Source organism: Canis lupus, chromosome 8 (assembly GCF_011100685.1).
Source record: "Canis lupus familiaris isolate Mischka breed German Shepherd chromosome 8, alternate assembly UU_Cfam_GSD_1.0, whole genome shotgun sequence".
In the NCBI taxonomy this organism is placed as follows: domain Eukaryota; kingdom Metazoa; phylum Chordata; class Mammalia; order Carnivora; family Canidae; genus Canis; species Canis lupus.
Window position 1 is genome coordinate 61,941,078 of NC_049229.1, and position 24,369 is coordinate 61,965,446.

The window sequence follows — 24,369 nt, forward strand, 5'->3', positions numbered from 1 at the left end:
CTGAAAGTCTACTATAGTTAAAACAACGCACTGGGTGTTGCCAGGATAGCATGTGCACATGAAAAATTAGCCAAAAAAGCCATTATTGAAAATCAGCTGATATGCGAAACTTCTCTAAGGTTCTCTGATATTTTAGGGCAGAGGAAAGGCAGCTTTGGGGTAATTTGTAAAAGAAACAATAGCAAAACTGAAAAGAAAGAAAAGGGAAGTGGATACTAAAAAATCAGGAGAGTGTTTTCTCTTGGGGGGGCGCTGTGATGGGGAGGGGGTGCATGTAAAGTTCCCCAGGTGGCTGGCAAGGGTGGTGACTAAAAGGTATCTGCTGTATCCTAATTCATTAATGACACATTTGTTTTTGAAAAAAAGTTTTTGCATTCATATCATATTGAACTACAACATGCAAAAGAAATACTAAGAGTTCAGGAAAATAATTTATCAATTTATACTTCCTGCAAACACATAACTGAAAACTTCATTAATTATACAAAACATAATTAAGATTTTTTTTTTTTTAAAAGCCAGAATCGCCACATTGTGTCTACATCCAAAAATGCATGTCACTGTGTGGGTGTTTGGAAAGCTGCTGCACTGCATGTATACATATCTGTGAACTAAAATGTACTAAAAGAGAGGGAGCATTCTGAGGAATTGAGGGAAGCTTCCTGGAGGAGGCTGGTCCTAACCTCTCCCACATTCCTGTGCCTCAGAGCCTGCATCTACTCCCACAGGGGCAGCCCAGCCAAGTGCTGGGGCGGGTGCAGGTGTGGGCTGGGTTAGGGGATTGTCTCTCAAGGCCCTGCTCACCTTGACCTCACAGTGGATGCCCTTTACCTGTTAGCCGGCATCACCAGCACAGTGCACCTGGTGCACAGCACCTGTGTCCCACCCATTCTGGACACACAGGGTGGCAGTGGTGGCAGGTCCCCATGTGATGGCACGCCCTGAAGACCCAGCTTACTCGTTTGGGCCTCCTGCCACAGTCCTCCGAGGGGACTGTGAGGACCCTGTAGGACAGACTCAGGCAGCCCAGCCCTGAGGCTCCCAGTTCCCATAGAGTGGGACCTCTCTCACCGTCGGTGGCCTGCAGGCTGTACGTGAGCCCCAGAGCTAGGTAGCCTTTGGCCTTGAACTCTGACGTTTTCTCTCCTGCATCAACGACGGTTTTGGCAAACTTCTCGGCCTCTTCCAGCTGAAAAACCAGACAAGTTAAAAACAACAACAACCTGCAGAGTTTCTGACATGAGTTCCCATAAGCATCTGCTGCCAAAAACAGATTTCTGATGAGTCACTGTGAAAATCACTCCCAAATCTTCCAGTTCCACTGTGGTGATTCTGTTTTCTGTATTTGAGCCTCTCTGACAGTCCTCAGGCTCCCACCTTGCCTTGCTCCTTCAAAGGTTTCCTTACTGCTTTTTACCTTCTTTTCCAGAGTCATTTTCATTCTTGGTAGGGTTCTAGCTTTTTCATCTCTATTTTTCAGTAATTGGTTTTGTAGTTAGGCTTTGGGTATTCAGAAGTGAATTACACACACACACACACACACACATATATATATGAATATATATGAATATATAATAAATGATTAATTTTATTATAAAACAACAATATAATGCACTAATTATAATTATATACATAATATACATATGTGTTACATATATACACATATACATGTATATGTATATAATAAACTCCTTGACACTCTTTGTGTCTGGGTCCTTCCTTTTTAAATGATGACAAAAAGAATACATTTAGGCTTGGATTCTCTTTCCTACAAGCTGTTAGAATATTCAGAACTCCCATCTATTTATTTTACAACGCACAGCCCATGGACCTCACATCAGCAGGTTCCAATGAGAAAATGCACACCTGTAAACTACACCCACAATAAGACCTTTTGCATAAGTCACTAGAAGCCAAATGATAAGATTTGTTCCTTCAAATATGGCAAATGTTGATGTCATTGAAGCCAGATGAGAGTACCTGGGAGTTCATCATGCTCTACTTTTGTGGTGTTTAGAAATTTTAATAATAAAAATGTTAAAAATATATACAGGAAAGATTTGTTATGTTCATCTTAAAAAAAATTAAAAAGAGTCCGGTTTATTTTTGGCCTTAGAGAGATCTATGTGATAGCCATGAACAATGCCAGAGCTGGAAGGGGCGCGACATAGCCAACGGCTGGAAACTGGCATATTCAGAACTGAAGGGTCTGGCCCGCTCCTTGCCCACTGCTCGAGGCTGCCCGCATTGTTCCCTGGCTCAAGGCACCAAAGTGTTGAATCCTGCATGGACCACACGACACCTTCGCAGCTGAGTTTCAGGTGAGAGCCTGCTCTTTGAAAAAGTCTTCTTCCTTCCACATTTCCCTTGGTAAAATTTAGCAGAAGTAGAACACTTTCTCACAGGGCTTACTTTTATCCTGCTGGGTGAAAATAAATGGAAAAAAACAGGCAGCAAGGGCCCTAATGGTAAAAATCCTTAGCAAGGCACCATGGTCTTTTGAGCAAATTCTTCTTATAATTAATCTTGATATTGAAGTTGAAGAAAAGAAATTAAAACTGGATCGTATGTAGTCATTATCCATACCACCACCTCAGTGGTTAGTCTGGGTCTTTCTATATTCCACTCAAATGGTATAGTTTTGAGGTACTAGGCTGGTTACAAAGCAGACTATTATTCCCAAATTCAAATTTGAGCAAGAATACCTGAAGAGGAAAGCCTCTGTGAAGGAAGACAGATGAGCATGGTTGGTTTCCACATGAGCTCAAGTAGAGGAAGACTGCTTCATAGAAAACTCAGCTCTGCTAGGAGCGAGTCAAGTGGTGACATACACCTGTACAGTCTCACATCCCTTGCGTACAGTAAGACTTATGTGAATACGAATTCCGATTCTATTTTATCGATTCTACTTTGGAAGCACATTCCCGTGACAAAGAACACCGGGAGTATCCAGGGAACATGATTCCTTGGGGTCCTAGAATGGGTGGGAGGCCTCGGGGCCAGAGCTCTGAAGAGCCTTGTTTTTGTGCAGCTGATGAATTGCTACTATGTTCTCTCAGTGCCTGGATGTGGAAAGCACTGGCAGTCCTGCCTGTGAGCACAGGGCCCCAGCCCTACTCACCCAGTGAAGGGAGCCCATGCACAGCTTGGCGGCGAGGAGTGGGATGGTGGCATCGTCGGGCTTCAGACGGATACACTCTTTCAGTACCTTCACGGCACGAGCAGACTTGGCAAAAGGAGATTATTTCTGTGAAACTCAAAGTTTTTGAAGGAAACCAAATACTAGGGCCTTCCCTGAGGGGTTCTGGTTAGGATATCCTCTTAATGAGGTTTTTCAATCTTGAGCCCAACCCAAGGATGGTGACAACCAGAGCTTGGGACACTTGAGTGACAGGGGAGTAAACTGTGGTTAGAACAAGCAGAGCTGCTTCCCTGGAATCACCCTCATTTTCTTCCTTACTTGTGTAAACATTTGTAAAAATAAGAAAAAAAAGAGACAGTGAAGGCTAATTATGAAAAATAAACTATATAATAGAGCACACTATACTAAATTTTCATCTCTACTTGGTCCAAATAATCTCATGTCTCAGATCTGATAAATCACTAAATGGCTTGAATTAACAAGAAGAACAATGGCTCCTGCCTTTATTACATATGTACGGCATGAAGGGTGCTATACCATGCATCTCGTGGGTATTGCCTAATTAATCCATACAGTTCTGTGAGGGAGGTGCTGTTATGCCGCCACTTGGCTGAGGAGGAAATGGAGGTACTAACTAACCTGGCCTGGGTCAAGTTGTGAGGACAGCTCTAGGCCTCAACTACAGCAGTCGGACCCCACGGCCCACCGTTTCAACCAGTACCACACACTACTTGATGTGATACACTCTAAAGACAACTGATGATGCCCCCCCCTCCAGGAATACATTTATGCTTGCAAGTGAGCCAAGGGTCTGTGTGAAGAAGCAGGCTTGGTTTAAGCCCTGTCCTCACATGACAAAGTTACAAGGGCCAGAAAGAGACAAGTATTTCAGAATTTCTCTTCTCAACGGTATGTCCATGCTGGCTCCCATATCATTACATTTGATGGTTCTTTTATAAATGACCACAGGACAGGTTCATATAGTTGGTTTAGATTTCTACAAGGAATGATATCACCCCTTGGAATCTCAAGACAGGAAGCGCTGACCGAGAGGGTGCATCACCAGGGGCGACTCACTTTTCCCGCTGCCATGAGAGACAGAGCAAACTGGTACCAGAGCTGGAACTCCTCAAAGGCAAACTTCATGGCTCTTTCCAAGCACTGGTTAGAGGGAAGAACAAAGGCAGACATGTGAGCACTGCCAGGGCCACAAGTGGACAAGTGTGAGTTTGTGTCTACACATATCAAGTCCTACAAAATCCACCTCTCTCTTTTTTTAAAGATTTTATTTATTTATTCATGAGAGATAGAGTGAGAGGCAGAGGCCCAGGCAGAAGGAGAACATGGGGAGCCTGATGCAGGACTTGGGCCCAGGACCCTGGGATCACAACCTGAGCCGAAGGCAGACACAACCACTGAGCCACCCAGGCATCCCCAAATCTACTTCTCTTGAATGCTTAAAACATAATCCTCCCCAAGCCCCTCCTGAGGGACCTGCCAGAAGCCAGGACCATCCACAGTTGACTAAAACACAATCCTTGACCTCAAGTAGTTTTTCATCCAATACAAAAGAAAGAGGCAGGTATACAAGCAACTGCAACTCAAGGACCTGACTGCCAAGTGCCCTAAGAGTGGGAGAGTAATCGCAGAATTCAGAAATGGCACCCTAGAAAACTACTACTTAGGTTGGGCCTTGATTAACGAGAAAGAAAAAAAAATGCAGCTATTATTTGGAAGAGGGGGGTGAACAGAGACGTGGAGGTTAACAGGGTGCGCTCTGACTCTGCGATGGCAAGTGACCCAATATAAACCTAACTTAGGGCACATGGGCAGGAATGGGTGGAATCAGGCTGGGCCCACGTTGCTGAGAGTCTGACATGTCAGCTGGGAGTCTGACATGTTCCATCTCCCTCCTCCATCCCAGCTTTGGTTCTCCTTCCTCTGTATCCCTCAAGTTCATAACTGTATGTTAAGTCACTGTCTTCACTCTTCTTGCCCCAGCCCAGCCATATCTCACTATGGGAGACAATCAAGGGCAGAAATCCTGACTCCTCTGTCCCCTCAGTGCCTGCTCGGATACTCTACAAATACATTTTACTCTCTGTCAGTGAGGGGCCTCTGGTTTCTGCCCAGAGTCATAATGATCACATCAGAGGTGAGGAAGATCATTTGGGGGTGGGGAGGGAGGAGAGTTGTGCAACCAGAATGGGGACAGACCAGGAATAAGGTACAGAGAATGGTCCAGGGGATGTCAGAACCAAGGGACAGAACCAAGAAATGTGTCTGAGTTAGAAGCAGCAAAGACAGGACACCCAAGGAAGAGGGTCGGATAGATGGTGAGGTGTAGGGACTAAAGAAGGCCTTCAAAGTCTTTGGCCCATATACTTAGGAGCAAATCCATGGCAGAGAAGACCCTTGTGTATGCACATGTGTGGATGTATGTTTTTATGAGAGAGAAAGAGAAAATTTCTAGAATAAAAGGAGAATGGAGAAGAAAAGTTTCTTTATTAATGAGCTTATGGTAAGCAATGTGGTGAGCTTGAAGTGTTATGTGGTGACTTACTGGAGATAATTAGAGATAGTCTGAGGCCTCAAGAGAATATCTAACAAAAGACATACATTTGAGCTGAAAGAAATTAAAGGCATAAATAAGTGGAAACACATCCCATGTTCATGGGCTGGCAAACAATATTGTTAAAATGTCAGTACTACTCAAAGCGATCTATGGATTCAACACAATCAATCCTTATTAAAATCCCAACGGCAATTTTTTTTTTTTTTTTTTTTTTTACAGAAATAGAAAAACCCATCCTAAAATTCATGGAACAAAAGGGACTCCAAATAGCCAAAACAATCTTCAAAAGAACAGAGTTGGAGGACTCACATTTCCTCATTCCAAAGCTTACCTCAAAGCTACAACAATCAAAACAGCACAGTACGGGCATAAAGACAGACCCCAAAGAATTAAAGGCAGGGACCCACACAGGTATCTCTACATCGAGGTTCATGGTAGCGTTATTCACAAGAGCTAAAAACACAGGAGGGACCCAGGTGTCCATCAACGGATGAACAGGCAGACAAAACATGATGTAAGCATACAATGAATATTATCTTGTCTTAAATTCATTTTTAAAAAAGATTCATTTTTTTTTTAGAGTTTGAGAGGAAGAGAACACACTTGAGCTGGGGGGAGGGGAGAGAAGCAGATTGAGATCACGACCTGAGCCGAAATCAAGAGTTGGACCCCTGACCAGCTGAGCCACATAGGTGTCTCTATCTGGCCTTAAAATGGAAAAGGAGGGAAATTCTGACACGTGCTACAACATGGATGGACCTTGAGCATGTTATGCTCAGTGAAATAAGCCAGTCAAAAATATATGATTCTACTTGTATGAAGTACTGCAGTCAAAATCACAGAGGCAGAGAGCAGGATGGGAGGCTCCGGGGTGAGGGCAGTTAGGGTTCCCTGGGGAACGAGTTCCAGTTTTACAAGAGGCAAAGCCTTTTGGGGCTGGGACAGTGCTGATGGCTGCATGACACTGTGATTATATTTAACGCCAACCGAACTGCACACTTTAAAATGGTCAAGGTGGTTAGATACATATTTTACCATAATAAAAATACCTGGGGAAAAGCACATTTGTGAAAACAGCTGACACTGTCAGAAGAGGTTGGAGAACATCAGAGGAGTGCTCCCAGGGAGGGCGGCTGGGGCAGGACCTGGGAAGCATCTCTACCTCGGAGCCAGGAAAGGAGACACAGATAGGGTCTCAGGCAGGCTCCAGAAGGCAGAGGAGAGCCCCCTCCTGACTGTCCCACCCAGTCACTATTCTCTCTGCAAAGATGGGATGAAGTGGGTATGGGAGCAGAGACACACAACAGGGCTGGGAGTTTTTAAAAAGGCCACACAAGCTTTAAACAACAACTGCAGGGTGCAGAATGCTGACGTCAGGGTCACCTGGGAGGCTGGGGTGTCGGGCACTAGCGTCTGTGGTACCGGCTGCCAGCTGTCCCTAGTGATGCTCCGTGGCCAGCCGGGAGCGGAGGGGGTGATGATGGGAGTCTCGGGATTAATGGATGTACACGTGGGGGAGTGGGGTGGCGGGGAGGCGGCTGGGGACCCACAGAGTGGGTGACAGACTGCAGGAAATGACAGAGGTGGTGTGAGGAGGTGGGAGAGAATTTCGGGGTGGTATTTACAGAGAAGGTTCCCCCAGATAGTATGCTAGCTGGTTTACTGTGAAAACCTGCCCTCACAGAAGATTAGAAAGTGAAGCAGTTAGCAGTTAATAAGCACAACCTGTATGCCTCGTGATACGATGGGATGGGCACCTGCAGATCCCAAGCAAGATCCCAAGTAAGATTAACACTTGGCCCCTCACTCGGATCGGCAGCTACCTCCTTAGCCAAAATCTGGGGGGTGGACATGTGACTTCATCCAGGACAATGTGATGCCAGCAGAAGCTGCTGGGTGAGGCTGAGGGCAGGGAGGTCTCTAAGAGGAGGATTTCTCAGCTGGTGCACACCGTGCCCTCCCCTGGGACCACACTCCGGGCTGGAGGTGGGGCTGCCAGGCACGGTGGAGCTCAAGGATGAGGACCACTCTCTAGAATGGCTGAGCAGAAAGTGAGAAAGCGCTGGGTTCCTGAGGCCATGATGTGTGGCGGCTGTGACTGCAACCTTCCACCAGACTTGCTGTCCTGGGAGGATAAATTCTCTATTTGGTTAAGTCACTCTGGGCTGGTTTTCTTAATAACATCTGGCTACACTGCTCACTTACACAGACACTAAATGGCAGAGCTGGGATCCAAACCTGACCTCAAAGCCCGCTTAATGGCTCTGCTCTACCGATAAGAACAAGAAGCCTTTAAGAAGCCCTCATAGTGCCTTTAAGAGGCATCCTGCGAATAAAAAACGAAAGCCTCTCCCTTGAAAAGATCAAGTAGGCAAGACGGGCAGAGGGGAGACCTGATCCGGGTGTGGGCTGGCAAGAAGTAGGGGGGGATGGATGCTTTGGAGAGAGCACCAATGAGGAAGAGCCAACAGTGCTTGGAAACTGAGTTGGGGGATGAGGGATGGTGGGGAAGGAGGAACCAGGTATGATGATCACATTGCTGGAGTGAGGCAAAGGAGCCAGTTTGTGCAGAAGGACGGAGATGACGATCAAAAACGAGGTTTGTCTTAACAGCTCTACGTAACCAGCTCATTGCAATAAAGCCACTAAGTACTTAAATATATACACAGAAACATTTAAATGTTTAAACGCTTTTCTTCCTCCTTTTGCTAGGAGGAATGATAAATATCAACTGTTTTCCCGATAAACAAAAGGAGCTCAGCCGCTGAAACAGGCTGTTCTGAATCAGAAAGCTAGATGCTATAAATAAGTGTGCATCCTTATTTTCTGTTGTGCCAAAGGCTAACATACTCATTATACTCACTGAGAAACACTTCCTGGAAGCCTAATTGGTATAGAGCTCAGTCCCTGTTCTACCAGCCATGGTACCAGGAAAATACCAGCTCTCGGAAAGAGCAGACCCAGAGGATCCTAGGGCTATCAGGGAACTTGGGAACATCCAGCTGAAGTCCCCAAGGAAAGGACATTTGTCATCTTGGCTTCCTCTCACCTCAAAACTCCTGATGTTTTGTTTTGGGAGTTGGTGTGTGTGGGGGATACCCTAGATAGCAGGAGAGCAGCCTCTCTGCCTGCCAGTGAGAAAGCCTTGAATGAAGGAAGCAGGAGTGTGTCACGTGACCCAAGCACAGCCAAGCAGATGCTCCTGCCAGAGTGTGGGGTCTAGAGCTGAGACAGGAGCACCTGGGGTGTTTGCCGCTCCCAGTGGCTGGGCCTAGGGGCCATAGTAGCAGCAGAGTTGGTGGAGGCCCTTGAGTGAATGGTGTCCTCCCAACCGGGGTCAGGGCCCTTGGCTTCTTAATTTCTGCTCACACCCATTCTTCAGCCTTCTGTGGATCCTGTGAGCAGTACCCACGGATGAATGCCTTTTCTGCTTGAGTGAACGAACGACTCGGGTTCTGCTACCTACAACCAAGGCCCTGAAAGTACACCTGATCATATGCTTCAGGCTCTTACAAACAGTCCCTGCCACCTAGCCCACAGGCAGTCATAATATTTCTGCTTGAGAAGCTTCTAGAATAGGGAATTCACAATCTGAATAGTAGCTAGAAGTCAAGTCAGGCACCCTCTGTGTGGATTCTGGGCAAGCCCTTTAACCTCTGTATCCAGACTCCTCACTGCAAAATGGGAAATATAATAGTAATTGATGTAGTGGGTTATCAGGAAGATTAAATTAGTTAATACATATAAGCAATAACAGTACCTCAGATGGGAGCTGGAGCTACTCAGCACCAGATAAAGGTTAACTATCAGCTGTTTTTTAAATTTAACATTTTAAAAAATATTTTATATATATATTTCTAAGAGACACACAGAGAGAGGCAGAGACACAGGCAGAGGGAAAAGCAGGCTCCATGAAGGGAGCCTGATGCAGGACTCAATCCCAGGACCCCAGGATCACACCCTGAGCCGAAGGCAGATGCTCAACCACTGAGCCACCCGGGCATCCCCCCAAATATAACATTCTTATATTAAGAAAGAAACTGTATGATATCTATCACTTTATCTAAAAGAAAAATTTGAATATGAAAGTTCAAATCCATCTCAGAAATAAACCACTTATTCTACAAAATGCTTCCTTTTTTAAAAAATTTTTTAAATTAATTAATTAATTTATGATAGTCACAGAGAGAGAGAGAGAGAGAGAGGCAGAGACACAGGCAGAGGGAGAAGCAGGCTTCATGCACCGGGAGCCCAATGTGGGATTCGATCCCGGGTCTCCAGGATCGCACCCTGGGCCAAAGGCAGGCGCTAAACCGCTGCGCCACCCAGGGATCCCCAAAATGCTTCCTTATCTCAGGATTCAATATGAGATCCTTGAAAATAGGGCACAACTTTACAAAACCTGACTAGAATGCACAATTTACTATTTATTTCCTTAACAAGTGGTATGGACTGAATGTCTGTGTCCCACACTCATGTTGAAACCGAATGCTCAATACGATGGTGTTAAGAGGTGAGGCCTCTGGGACATGATTAGATCATGAAGGTGGAGCCCTCAGGAATGGGCTTAACACCTTCATAAAAGAGGGGAGATCCCTTGCCCCCTCCCCCATGAGAGGACACGGTGGGAGAAGTCCACCGTCTGCAACCTAGATGGGGACCCTCACCAGACACCAAATCTGTTGGAGCCATGATCTTGGGCTTTGGTCCTCCAGAACGGTAAGAGATAAATGCTTACTGTTTACAAGCCCCCAGTCTGTGGTATTCTGTTGTAGCAGTCTGAAGGGGCAACAAACCTGCGCACTGACTGTGCAGTCAGGAACCTTTTTTTAAAAAAATTTCTTATTTATTCATTTGAGATAGAGAGAGAATGAGCTGGGAGAGGGGCAGAGGCAGAGGGACAGGGAGAATCAGGCTCCTTGCTGAGCAGGGAGCTTGATGCAGGGCTTGATTCCAGGACCCCGGGATCATGACCCGACCTGAAGGCAGATGCTCAACCAGCTGAGCGAGCCACCCAGGCGCCCCACCAGGAGCTGTTCTGACTGCTTTACAAGAACTGCCCCATGCTGGTCCTACCAACCCTACAAGGGCCAGCAGGCATAGTTATGGTCCTCCATTTACAGATGGGGAAATGGGAACGCAGATTAGAGTCTGGGGTCCTCCGCGTGACTCTGTAGGCTCTCAGTGAGGTGGTGGATGAGGCAGGACCTGAACCCAGGCGGTCTGGTTCCAGAGCTGGAGCTCCGAACCACAACCTTCTGCTGCCTCTGCAACTTTAATTACAGACATGCCACTCACGCTTCACTTATCAGGCCCACTCATGCTGCATAAAGCAAACTATAGCTAAATAAAAGGCCCCTAAAAATGCCACATGTTCCCTGAACTATTTTGGAGATTCAGCAATATTTTTTTACCGCTAACAGGGTTCTTGCTCCCACGGCCTCATTGGGATCCACGAGGCCACACAGCACAGAGGCCTTTCCAGCTTGCAGAATGTTCAAGAAACCTCACAGACCTCATGAAACCCACCAGCGCCACAGCGTCAAAGGCGCTCAGGTTGTGTCAGGCAGGCATGCCCCCTCTGCTGCCATGTCTTTCGCTGACCTCTGCCAGTCTGGACCTCCTTCCTATAACTAAAACAATCCACAGCCCATGGTAAGTCACAGGTGTGATATAAGGAGAGTCTGGAAATACAAGTCAGCAAGTATAAATTAGCCCTTCACCCCCAATTCTGAGGCATTTGAGCTCCTGACGGCTCCGTCCTCCAGGAATGCTTGGCATCTCACACATGGTGATGACACGCTGGCTCTGAGAAGGTGCCCAGATAGCTCCAGATGCTTCTGAAAGCTCGATGCTAAGCATGGGCTTGGACACATAGCATGTCCTTCCCTGCGCCCTGTACACGTCGGGAGTACACAGCCTCTCAGGCTCAGGTCAACTACCTCAGGAACAAAAGGATGCCCTCCCCTGACGAAGATGCATCTGAGAGTCGCAGGCCCGTGGGTTGGCCCTGGAGGCATTTGCTACCCACAGCTTGGGCTCCTTAGATGGGGCCTTTGCTCACCTGGGTCTGACCACCTCTTTTAAACACCCTAATCAGATCTCTGTATGGCTCAGCGGTTTAGTGCCTGCCTTCGGCCCAGGGCATGATCCTGGAGTTCCAGGATTGAATCCCACATTGGGCTCCCTGCATGGAGCCTGCTTCTCCCTCTGCCTGTGTCTCTGCCTCTCTCTCCGTGTCTCTCATGAATAAATAAATAAATCTTAAATAAATAAATAAACATCCTACTCATCTCTGTGAGAAAGGAAAAGTTTCCAATTTTAATGGAGTGGGGGAGATTGCAATCAGAACACATGCTATAAAATAAAACAGAAGTGTTCACATTTCTGTAATGGCTCCAGTCTGAAAGAAGGACTGATGGAGCCGACTTCTGAGAACACATGGGTGTCCATGCTCTGGGGGCAGCAGCTGCATGAGGCCAAGTGGGAGCAGTCATGGGGTGAAGGTGCTGGCCCTGCAGCCCACTGCCCAGGCTTCACCCACACTCCCTACTCACCAGCCAGTTTGTTGTGGGGTTAAATGAAATGGCAGATGTCACAGGCTGAGAAGAGTATTTGCCACAGAGCCAGCGCTATAAACATGTTACTGTTGATGGTGCTTTTATGAGGAATACAGGAGTAGCAGATAGCAATGGGGTAAGGGTTTGACCCAGAGGGAAAATGAAGAGGAGAAAGAGGAGCCCCGGCAACGGCACGCAGGTGCCGGTGGATGGCAAAGGAAGAATGGAAAAGGAGAGACGACAGGGAGATTCCAGCCCTTTGGCACTTGCAGTGTCTTGTGTAGAGGTGGCAGGGTGGCCTGTGCCGAGGGACATGGGGCAGATTCCTGGGTCACACACATCAGGCGGCAGGTGACATCCCCAAGCCACCTACCTTGCAAGAAAAAAAGGGGGACGTGGTGGAGGTGTTATTTCCACCAGGAAAGACAGGTCTGTTCATTGTAATCACACTCTTGCCACATCACTAAGTCTCAGATAATGTTCATTTAATGCCACGAATATTTGGTAGGACAACAATAATTAGGCCCATTTAGGGAGGCCTAAATTGAGAGAGGTTGTCAAAATGCCACTTGCAAAAATGTTCTTTCCTTTTGAGAGCAAGAGTTCATCCTTTCCAGTCTCTTGTTTTGGCTTTTCATAAACCTAGCCACCTCTGAGGGGGCTCTGGGAACGAGAAGCTCTTCTGGCACAAGGAAGGGATGTGGCAATTACCTTCCGAGTACCCAAATCCCAATGACATGAGCTGGGTGCGTGGCAGTGACAGCTGGACAATACCACGAGCAAGGAAAAGCCAAAGCCTATTTTTGGAATTCAAGAGTGAGATTCAGCAGCCAGAACCCATGGGGGAGGGGACAGGAAGAAAATAATCAGATATCCTGCAAATTCAGCCTGGAGCTTAAGTCCACAATCCATCAGCACTGAAATAGAACAAATAACACAGGGAACTGTCTTCATTATTCACCTCAGTGGGCAGGTTGGCCGTATCCTCAAAGTTCTCATATCATAGACCCCTCATCTGATTAGGAAAATTTTCTTTTCTACGTCATATATACTTAATGAGTTTGTGGATAAATGTAATCCTTGGCAGGTGTGTAAAACTATGGGTTTTAAAAAACTGTAACGTGGTATATAAGACAATATTTCATGCCTTTACTTTTAGCAGTAAAAAAGTATCCAAGCAGTTGGGACATTCGGACCACTCACTATCTGAGGCCACAGAATGACACAGTCAGAGAGCGTGTTGGGACCTTGGGCATTGCCCAACCTCATCCTTACTCTATAGATGTGGAAACTGAGACCCAGAGAGAAGAACAGGACCTGCCCAGGGTCACACAGTGGCAGACCTGACATTAGAGCTTTGGTGCTCAGTTCTGAGCTCCCATTTCTAAATTAACTAAAAATAAAAGTACAAATTACAGTGGAGTTTGAGAGCTCTACTCTACCAGAGTCTGGGTCCAGGAAAAGCTTGGAAAACTCATGCTTTTGGGACTCTTGGCTACAAATCAAATTTCCCCTACCCAGGTTTTGAGGAACCAGATGATGCCCAGCAAGCCTTGCTTAATAAGTTTTCTCCTCTGAAATGAGACATAAAGCAGAGCAAACCCCACATCCGTGCCCCCATCCCATTTATCTTTTGGCTTTAAAACACCAATATTGCTCCAAACAGAGGGTTCTCAAAGCTTTACTGCTTTGGCAAAAGCTTAAGTTAAAGGATACCATTGCCTCTGGCCATGGTGGGAGGAGTAGAGAGTGGGCTGTTTTGCAAAGGTCACGGACTTTATTATAGAACTTGAATGCTGGACGCCATCCTCTGGCACACTCAGTGCTCCACCATATGAGCAACTCGAGCAAGTTTTCATAGCCCATCAAGGGTCTCCAGGGTCCTATTCAAATACTGTTCCCTCTGCCTTTGTGCTGATGTAGCTGCTCCTTGTTATTCTTTCATTTTGCAAGAATAACAAACTCAAGAAATGGGTGTTTGGTTCATCTACCACCTCCCCCTTTACTGCCTCTTACCCTGGGTCTTCATCTGTTTTCTGTCCCCCTGTCCTGGCCGGCCTGGGACACTGGGTGTTTGCTCTTGGACAAGGCTGCAGCTTTGCCCACGCCAGGAGGGAGGGAGCAGAGTGAGGAGTCAGGGTAACAGCGGCCCAGGGGAGCGTCCCACACAGAACAGTTGCTCAGTGAGTGCTCAAATGAGGGGTAAACCTGGGTCAAGTGAGGATCCATTCTTCCAGATATCCTTTAAGGGGGCCACCCAAGTGAGAGAGCACTTGGGAAGAGTACCCACAAAATGTTGAGATTCTGGAGCTGGGGCCGTGTCAGAGAGAGTGGAGGTCGGTGCTCTCTGTACGGCCTAAGATGGAATCTAACCTGCTGCCTGTTGGCAGAGAGTCCAAAAGCTAAGTGTCATTTTATAGATGGACATTTGCCATCAGTTTGACGAGAGGAAATATTCACTTTGAATCCAAATTAAGTGAAAAGTCATTCTCCCAAACAATCCCATTCTTCTTATTAGCAGACCCATATTACAGAAGGTTGTACTCACTACTGTATTTTGAATTTAATCAATAAAAATTCTGTGAAAATTTGTTTTCTCTCTTGTCATACCTACACCATCTCCTTGATTTTGCCTCTTGGTCCTCAAAGACTAAAATATTTAGGGCCTGGCTCTTTACAGAAAAGTTTGCCAGTCCCCAAACTAAAGGAATGGGATACTTTGTGCTAAAGGGAAGACAATATAATAGTTGCCTCCAATTTGCTGGCTCATTGTTGAGGCAGAAATGAACTTGCCCTGTTGCTCCGAAGACACAGCACAGGTGGAAGTGACCCAAGACAAACTTCAGATCCATCCTTTCTAAAAACCAGGGAGGAACAGAAAGGTACGTACTACAAACCAAGAGCTGTGCTGGCTATTTTATGCTCTATTGTCTCATCAAGCTTTGTAACCATTTCTGAGGTGGAAGCCCAGAGTGGTGAACCCTTCCCCAAATCACACACTCAGAAATGAACACTTTCCAAAATCACAAGCTAGGGAAGAGTAAGTGCCAGGATTTGAACTCAGGTGTGCTTTGACTCCAAGGCTGGTTTTTTTTGTTTTTTTGTTTTTTTTCACTATTCCGTGAACGTGAAGAGTCAAGCATCATCTTATCTGCCAGGGTAATTACAGAGTGGTGCTTACTTGAGAAAGCAGATTATCAAGACCACGGATAAGAACAGTAACATGCACTTTGCATACACTATGTCTTCCATCTTTACAATAACCCTCAGAGTTAGGTCCTATCAGTATCTGTATTTTCCCCATAAGGGGACAGGTTTATTTATTTATTTTAAAGATTTTATCTATATATTCATGAGAGACACAGAGGGAGAGGCAGAGATACAGGCAGAGGGAGAAGTAGGCTCCATGCAGGGAGCCTGAAGTGATACTCAATCCCGGATCCCGGGATCATGACCGGAGCCAGGGGCAGACGCTCAACCACTAAGCCACCCAGGTGCCCCAAGGGGACAGGTCTAGACAGGCAAAGGAATCTTCCTAAGTTCATATTCAGCATGTAAAGCAGCAGAACTGAGATTTAAACAAACATCTGATATCAAAACATGAGCTATTACTGGGAGGGCAATACTATCCAAATGATCTACAGTGTCGACACAATCTCTATGAAAATTCTAACAGTTTTCTTTGCCGAAGTGGAAAAGCCAATCTTCAAATTCATGTGGACTTGCAAGAGGCCCCAGAGGGGCAGAACAATCTTGAAAAAGAGCAGAGATGGAGGACTCATATTTCTTGATTTCAAAGTTTATAACAAAACTATGGTAATCAAAACCACATGGTTTTGGCATATTGAAAAACATATAGACCAATGGACTGGAGCTGAGATCCCAGAAACAAGCCCATGCACCTCTAATCAACTGATTTTTGACCACGGCACCTGGTCCATTCAAAGGAGAAAGAACACTCAACAAATGTTGTTAGGACAAGTGGATTTCCACATGCAAAGAATGAAGTTGGATCCCTACTTAAATACAAAAATTAACTTAAAATGAACAATATGCTAAATATAAGAGCAAAAACCATAAAATTCTTACAGGAAAACATAGGAGTAAATCTCCACAACCTTGAATTTGGCAATGGATTCTTAGATATGATACCAACATGAGTATGAGCAACATGCATGAGCAACAACAACAATAAAAATTGACATAATAGACTTCATCAGCATTAAAAGCTTTTGTGGATCAAAGGACGTTATCAAGTGGAAAGACATCCACAAAATGGGAGAAATACTTATAAATCACATCTGTTAAGGGTTTATCATCCACAATAAATTAAGAACTCCCATAACCTAACAATAAAAAGACAAACCCAAATTAAAAACAGGCAAAGGTCTTGAATAGATATTTCTCCAAACAAGACATAGAACTGGCCAAAACGCACATGAAAAGATATTCAACATCATTAGTCATTTGGGAAATGCAAATAATAACCTACCATGAAATGCCATTTCACATCTACTAAGGTGGCTACGACAAAACAAAGCAAAACGGAAGTAACAAGTATTGACGAGGATGTGGTGAACTTGGAAACCTTGTGCCTTGCTGCCAGGAATGGAAAATGGGGCAGCTGCTGGGAAAAATAGTTTGGTAGTTCTTTAAAAAGTTAAACACAGAATTACCATATGAGCCAGCAATTCCACTCTTGGATATATACTTAAAAAAACTGAAAACAGGAACTCTAATATGTCTACGCCAATGTTCATTGCAGCATTATTCACAATAGTCAAAAGGTAGAAACACTACACATGTCCACCAAGAGATGAATGGATAAACAAAATGTGGCATATGCCTACAAAGGGATATGATGTAGCTGAAAAGGAATGGAGCCCGATACATGCTAGCTGATGTGTTATCACAACAGAGTGGAACCCTGAAAACGTTAGGCTAAGTAAAAGAAGCCAGACATAAGAAACAAGTACTACATGGTTCCATCTACATGATGCAAATTCAAGAAGCAGACAGAAAGTAGATCGGAGTTACCAGGTTTGCAGGGTGGGGGAGGACAGAAAAGGGACAGACAGTAAAGTAAAAATCTTTACTGTTTGATGGGTAAAGAGTTTCTGTTTGGGGTGATGGAAAATTTGGAAATAGTCATGAAAGTTGCACAATATTGTGAATGTAACCAATGCCACTGAATTGTACACCTTAAGAAGGTTAAAATGGCAAATTAAAATGCATTGAGAGCCATAAAAAGAGAGCAGCGATCCTTAATTCAAGAAATACTTTCGTAATGGTAGAAATGTAGGTGCCAGTGGCCATGTCAGTAGCTGAGATTCTTTGGGGAAGGCCTGCCATGCAGGGTCCTCATCCCTGCTGGGTGACCCCAAAGCTGGACAAGAGTTGGGATCTGTACTGTGCTCTGCCCCACACAGGGATCAGCTCTTCCTTGTTACCTATTTCCCAGTTACATGACCTTTTACCCTTTGGGTCCCCTGGGGAATATACTCACTGCATATCCAGGGAGTTTTTCTCAAAAATCAAAGGGAAGGGAGCAGGATGAGAAGGTATGTTGGCTTTGAAGCACTGATTTAGCAAGTTTTCCTAAGCACGTACCATGACCTAAGCATTCTGCCGTGATCCCTCTGCGGTCTTCAGATCTATTGGTCGGGTCACACCAACACCTCCTAGGGAGCCCGGCACCTAGGTCAAAGCTGGGCTTCGGCAGTCCAAGGGGGGCTGCACAAAACACCAACCTCTAGTAGGAACTGACAAATGGTAGGCCTGTTAAGCAGACTCAGACGTGCAAGTGTTTCTCACAATGCTCCCGGATTGAATAAGTGTTTGGGTTAGGAATGTGTAAATGTCCCTTTGGTACAAGCACTAGCCAGACAGTTCTACCCACAGAACTATAATGTTGTTGAGATTTACCACAAACAAATGAATCGGAGTTCAACGGAAAAGATAAAAATATCATTTGTCTTTAAAGCTGCCGTATCTATGTAGAGGGGACACATTCACCCTTCTGAAGGGACCCCATAACATTCTGTCAAAATGGAGCCATTAATAGTCAGATTCAAGAAACAAACCTACTTGGCAGTTTGGGTTCATTCTCAAAAACAGAGGAAGCAATGCTTGTTGCTTTACTTTTAATAGCACAGGTTGTCATGCCAACTAGCGCTGCTGTTTAAATTGAAGGGGGAAGAAAGAAGTGTTCCTTCCTACACAAGCCTTTCAGCGAGGCTCACAATTAGTCTTTTAAAAACACGAAAACTCATCACGCTGGAGATATGGTAAACATTGTGCTTATATTTAAACCTGTCAGAGTGAGGATGTGATAAACCTCTGGTTTGTATTTCCTTTGTACGGTGCTCCCTGCCCAGTATCTGGCTGCGCTGTGTCCTACAAAGAAGAAAGGCGTTTTGTGGGCATGCACTGAGGCAGCCCATCTCGGGACAGGAGAAGAGCCCTCCATCTGGAATAAACACAACTGATGAAAGAGAGGACAGTTTTCTTGTGAGAGTGGCTCTGCTCCCCCGAAGGCACGGTTCCTGAAAGGCTGGGTGCTCACAAGGCTGCACGACACACTGATGTCAGTGATAGGAGGAGAGAAGATGACAAGACAAGTTAGGTGCTGTGGCGGAGGGACCCTGTCCTCTCCCCTGTCTGTGCAGGAGTGCGGAGGGGCCCAGCTCAACTCTGGAGGCGAGCTAGCTGGAGAGCATGCTGTGACTGATGCTGGCTGGGGACAAGAGAAGGCAGGAAAGTCTGAGGACTGCGGGGCGGGGGGATGTAAGGGGTCTTCTCCCACAAGAGCCTGGCCTTCGTTAACTTCTGTTTATAAAAGCTTCCAGCTGGCAGCAAGGAAGGTCTGTGCGGTGTCATGAAGGCAGGGAAGACCTGCTCACCAATAGGCTGAAGGGTGATGTGGCCAGATCCCATCAGCGAGGGGCAACAAGCAAGTCTGTACCAAGATGTCGGGGGGAGGGGGGCAGATAGCCTGGCCCTGTGCTTTCTGTTCAGTGTCCCCTCTCACCTATCCTCCGTGAGGGTAAGCCCTTGGCTCCTGGCTCCTCAGGGCCTCATGCCCTCGTACCCCCATGGTCTTGAGGATGGAGGTGCCTCTCTGCCCTGAGACGTTTTAATTCCTGCTAGCTCCTGAAGAGCCAATGCACGTACCAGTCATTCCTCCTCTCTCAAGGGCACCCCAACCCCAAATGCATCTGCAACTCACCAGTCTGTTCACCTGCAAGGAGCATGCCTTGTGCTAACCAGTCTTCTCTATTCAGTTGTCTTTTTTGTGTCTTTCTGCTTGATCTCCCAAGCTAGACTGGAAGTTTCTGGAAGCCAAAAGACCTTTCTCTGTACCTTGTGTTGTTTCCTGTGCTCCTGGAAACTCCTGGGCCAGAGGGAGTGGGAAGAGTGCAGTAGCTGGGCTCCGTTCTGAGCACCTAACATGGTTTAGTGAATAGACCCCATGATTATCTGAGACAGGTATGATTATCATCCCCACTTTACAGAAGGAAAAACTGAGGCATAAAGGGTGATCCTTGCCAGGATCACACAACCTGTAAACGGCAGACCCAGAACCCAAACCCAAGCTCCCAGACACAATGCCCGGGCCCTGGGACACAGCAGATGGCTACCTTGGCTTTGAGGGCTCATGAGACAGAGACGGGGTGTGTGGAGTGCCATTGGAGGGGAGAAAAATGAGTGGGAACATCTACAATATGACACATATCATACTATCCCATTGCTTGGAACTTACATAAGTGTACATGCTTCTATTCATAAAGAGCTACATGAAAAAATGGTCTCTACTAGGTCAATGGATAGACAATCTGCTCTCTCAGGAAGGTGGGACTCTAAGTGACTTTTATTTCCTTTTCCATACTTGTAGGTATCGTTTGATTATTCAAGGAGTCTGCAAGGTGCTGCGTATTGCAAAAAAAAAGATAGCCGATGAAGTCACTTTCATTATGGGAAGAAAAGGAAAACGAAACAAAAGAAAAAGAAAAAAATAAAACAGGGGTAGGGGAATGGGAAAAGCCACAAAATGTTTCTGCAGAGAAGGGTGGCATGCCACTCCTGTGCCTCGGAAAGATCGCTCTGGAGACAATGCGGGAAGTGGAGACAGAGAGACAGGCTGTGCTACCACGATGAACGACGTGACGATAATCACTCACACTTAGGGGCCCACAGAAGTAGGATCGGGAGTTTAAGATCCAGCTGCCCCCACAGCAGCACTACTCACCAGTCAAATGATCACCAGATACATGGTTGAACAGACTGTGCTAGATCTAGATAATGGGACATCACTCCACCACAGAAGGAGTGAGGTTCTGATATGGGCCACAGCATGGATGACTTTGAAAACATGACGCTGAGTGAGAGAAGCCAGACACAAAAGGTCATTTACTGGATGGTTCTAGTTATAGGAAATACCCCAGATGGGTAAATCCATTGAGTCAGAAAGCAGATTGGTAGTAGACAGGGACTGGGGGAGGGGGATGTAGGACAGCTGCTTACTGGGGATGGATCTCCTTCTGGGGTGCTGAAAATGTTGTGGAATTCAACAGAAGTGATGCCTGCACAGCAGCAAATGTACTGAGCGCCACTGAATTGGACACTTTTAAGATGGTTACATTTATGCTATAGGAATTTACCCCAATTAAAAAACAGTACAGTTAGCCCTTTGACCTGAAGCCTGAGAAAATGAAAGGGCAGACGAGAAGAGGAGAAGGAGAAGGAGAAGGAGAAGGAGAAGGAGAAGGAGAAGGAGAAGGAGGAGAAGGGGGAGGGGGAGGAGGAGGAGGAGGAGAAGGGAGGAGAAGAAGGAGGAGAAGAAGAAAGAAGAAGAAGAAAGAAGAAGAAGAAAGAAGAAGAAAGAAGAAAGAAGGAAGAAGGAAGAAGGAAGAAGGAAGAAGAAGATCATCCCAGCAAATGAAGGAAGCAGGACACTCGGGCCTGGGACTAGGGGAGAGATGGTCCATGCTCAGCCAAGGGTGGCCCTTCCAAAACCAAGCACCCAGACGCCACTGCCTCCGGACACCTTCTCCTACAATGCCTGTTTTAGTTAAAAGATCTGAGACAAGATGAGCATCACATGTTTGGTGGGGGGAGCTCCAACTGCCAAACTAAGTAGAAAGAGCAAGAAAGGCTGAAGCCATGTATTCAAATGCTCTACTACTGGATGCAGACCCTGCGTGGAGGCCTCCCTAGTACCAGCCACACCAGACAGCAGGTGCCTGCTGCTTGGCTGCCTCCCCCGGGGCTGGAGGCTGCTCATGGGCAGGGACCATGCCTCGCACAGGGATGTATCCCAGCCTAAATCACAGCCCCTGGCTCACATCCATGTGTTACAGAAATGAATGTCCTCCATTTTCCATATCTTATCAGCTGATTTATAGTTTTAATAGGTAAAAACACAGATACGGTATAAAGTTCAAAAGCCTCCAAGGAATGTACAGTGGTAAACTGCCCCTTCCCCTACTCTTGTACCCCACCACCTGTGAGGCAACCTCTGTTACTGTCCCCGTCGCTTTAAATGTGACCAGTGCAGAGAAGTTCTGAATTGCAAAACTTCCAGCAACCAGTCAGACTACCTAGTGATTCGGGCATCAGGTCATCCCAAGATGGAAGCCACATGTGATACAAAGATGAAAGTCACTGGAGTGAAAACAGGTCCCAGGATTCTGTGCTGGGAGGAGGCACATGCCAGGCTTGCAGAGGAATGCTGCTAAGGTGACAGCCGTCCCCCTAGAGTCATTCATGGCATGACGAGAAGTCCACGGGCAGGGGCCATCAGGCCAGCCAAGCGTGCCAGCCACCTCAAGTTCCTCACACCTGTTTCTGACGTTGGCGAATTTCAAGCTGAGCAAAGGCCACGCTGCTACATGATGGGATGAAGGTAGGCATGCCAACCACCGCCAACCTTGGCCCCAGAGAGATGCTTTCTTTAGTGGTTTATCTGGGGGGAGAAAAGTTCCCCTGAGAAGAACTCAGCTGTGAGCTGGGTGGCACTGTCCCCAGAGGCAGACTCCATGGTGGCCAGAGCAGCTAGGAACTAAGTAGCTTGGAGGGGAGGGTCCTGGGAAATCGAAGCACTCCCAGTGGAAAGAACGTGGGCAGAGTCCCAGGGGTGGACCAGGTGTGGCAACAACATCTGGACACACTGCTTTATGTAGCCGGCCTGCAAGGGGCTTTTTTGGAAGACTGAGTAACCACTGCCCTGTATAGTCACCAAACTGAAGACTAAAAAAAGACCCGAGCCACGCAGGCTCATCTGTCCTCCAAGGCTCCTGCCTCATGTGGCGATGCACCGGCAGGCGAGGGGGTGAGCCGGGCGCGCATCTGATTCCAGCCAATGTGTTACTATATTTCATTCCCTGTCCTCATGCCCAGGGACTGCTGCCATGTGGATAAATTTAGAAAGAAAAAGATAAATAACATGGAAAAGTCCATTTGAACAAAATGAATTGTTTTCTTTCTTTCTTTCTTTTTACACCGCTAAAGAAAAGGATAAACCGATCGTGTTACTTATTCAGCCCTGACCATGGTGGAATTTGGTATTCTGGGCAGTGGTTCAATAATGCATGACTGCAACCCAAGATGAACTAGCTTCTTCTGAAAATTGTAAAACAGTCAAGCTTCCATCCTCAACGTTTTTTAGAAGCTGAAGGAACAAAATGACAGTACCTCACACAAGATCTGGAATCAACTCAGGTCTCTCCTAAGCGAGCAAAAGTCTTTAAATGAAGACCATGTTTATTTACACGGATCCCTATATCAGGTCCCCTGACAATAAACTGTGCCTGATGGTGCCATCTCACCAGGAGTCATGCATCGCTGCTTTAGATAAAGTAAAACCTGCTTTGTAAGGAAAGTACAGATGGGAGACTTTTGGGTGATGGTAGAAATTACCCTGCAAGAGAAACTCCTTGAGGAATGCTTGCCTTCCTTCACACACAAACCACAGCCAATGGGTTTATGGGCCATAGGTAGGAAGTCACAACCAGTGAATTCCATGATCCAATCATGTAGCCCAATTCCCATTCCACAGAGTGAAGTGACGGGCCAAGGTCACATGGCTACCAGTGACAGAGGGGTCAGGACCAGGTCTCAAGGCTCCTCCCAGGGCTTCTTCTACGAGCACCACCCCCCACCTGGAAGTACCAGACTCAAGGGCTCTACCTCCGACAGCATCTCATACTGGCCTCTTCTTCCAAGGGCTATGGTCAGTAAATCATAGACCACGGACGCACTCTGCAAACTGATGAGGCGGTCGCTCTTGTGCTCAGGTATTCTGCTCAGCACAGCGTCCCGGTTGGCCTGAGAACATAGAAGAGAGAAGCAGATGGTGAGCCAGCCCAGGCACACAGCTATTATTTCGTGTAGAGAAGTTGGCTAGGCCCTCCAGCCCCCGGCAGCTTGCCCAGGAGACAAGGGCAGGAATGAGTAAGGGGCTTGTCGCCTTGGGTTGTATATTCAAAATCCCCAGGGCACCTTAGCACATGGTATGGGGTATTATCCAAACACAAAGGCCTGGAGGTATGGTCCTGGAGGATGCTTGGTACCTGTCAGCAGACATCTGGAGGAAGCTTTGGGAGCTTTCTCCTGGGCGCGGGCTCACAGCCAGCCCCGCTGCAGACACAGCCAATGCTCAGGCGGCAGTACAATCACCCATCAGGTGGGGTCCTGCTATGCCTCCCTTGAAGGTCCTGCTTCTGCTAAAGGTTGGGGGAGAGGGGAACAGCCCCAGCCCCACACTGCCATCATCAAATGGTGCCATTAAGGTCCCTGGGTCCTGTAGAGACACATCATCATACTTTCCCTCTATCACTAAAGCAACATTCAGATCCCTGTATGGCACTTTTGTCAGAACAGACAATAAAGACTAAGGCAATCTTGTTTAGGGAAGCACAAAACAGCTGTAGAAGAGAAAGCAAGAAGCAAACAGATTTTTTTTTTTGTTGCTTTAAAGGATATTACCAGAGGACTCAAGAGAACACCTTGCCTATTGCATGTCCCCGCTCCTTGGCACAGAAATACAGCAGGCACATTCAAGCTTATTAATCTCATCTATCTGGAAATCAAAT

General features: G+C 46.5%; 1 protein-coding gene across 7 annotated transcripts in view; it reads right to left on the reverse strand.

The window, feature by feature from the left end:
- The window catches only part of TTC7B (tetratricopeptide repeat domain 7B), a 250,710-nt gene that overhangs the window by 98,688 nt on the left and 127,653 nt on the right, over positions 1 to 24,369 (reverse strand). For 6 of the 7 annotated variants that reach the window (XM_038545552.1, XM_038545551.1, XM_038545549.1 and 3 more), the window contains 4 exons: positions 23,465 to 23,602; positions 4,220 to 4,303; positions 3,122 to 3,226; positions 1,072 to 1,189 (listed from right to left, as the gene is read on the reverse strand). In XM_038545552.1, coding sequence (XP_038401480.1) covers positions 1,072 to 1,189; positions 3,122 to 3,226; positions 4,220 to 4,303; positions 23,465 to 23,602 — 445 coding nt within the window. The remainder of the gene's footprint in view (positions 1 to 1,071; positions 1,190 to 3,121; positions 3,227 to 4,219; positions 4,304 to 23,464; positions 23,603 to 24,369) is intronic. The other variant, XM_038545550.1, reaches the window with a different exon arrangement.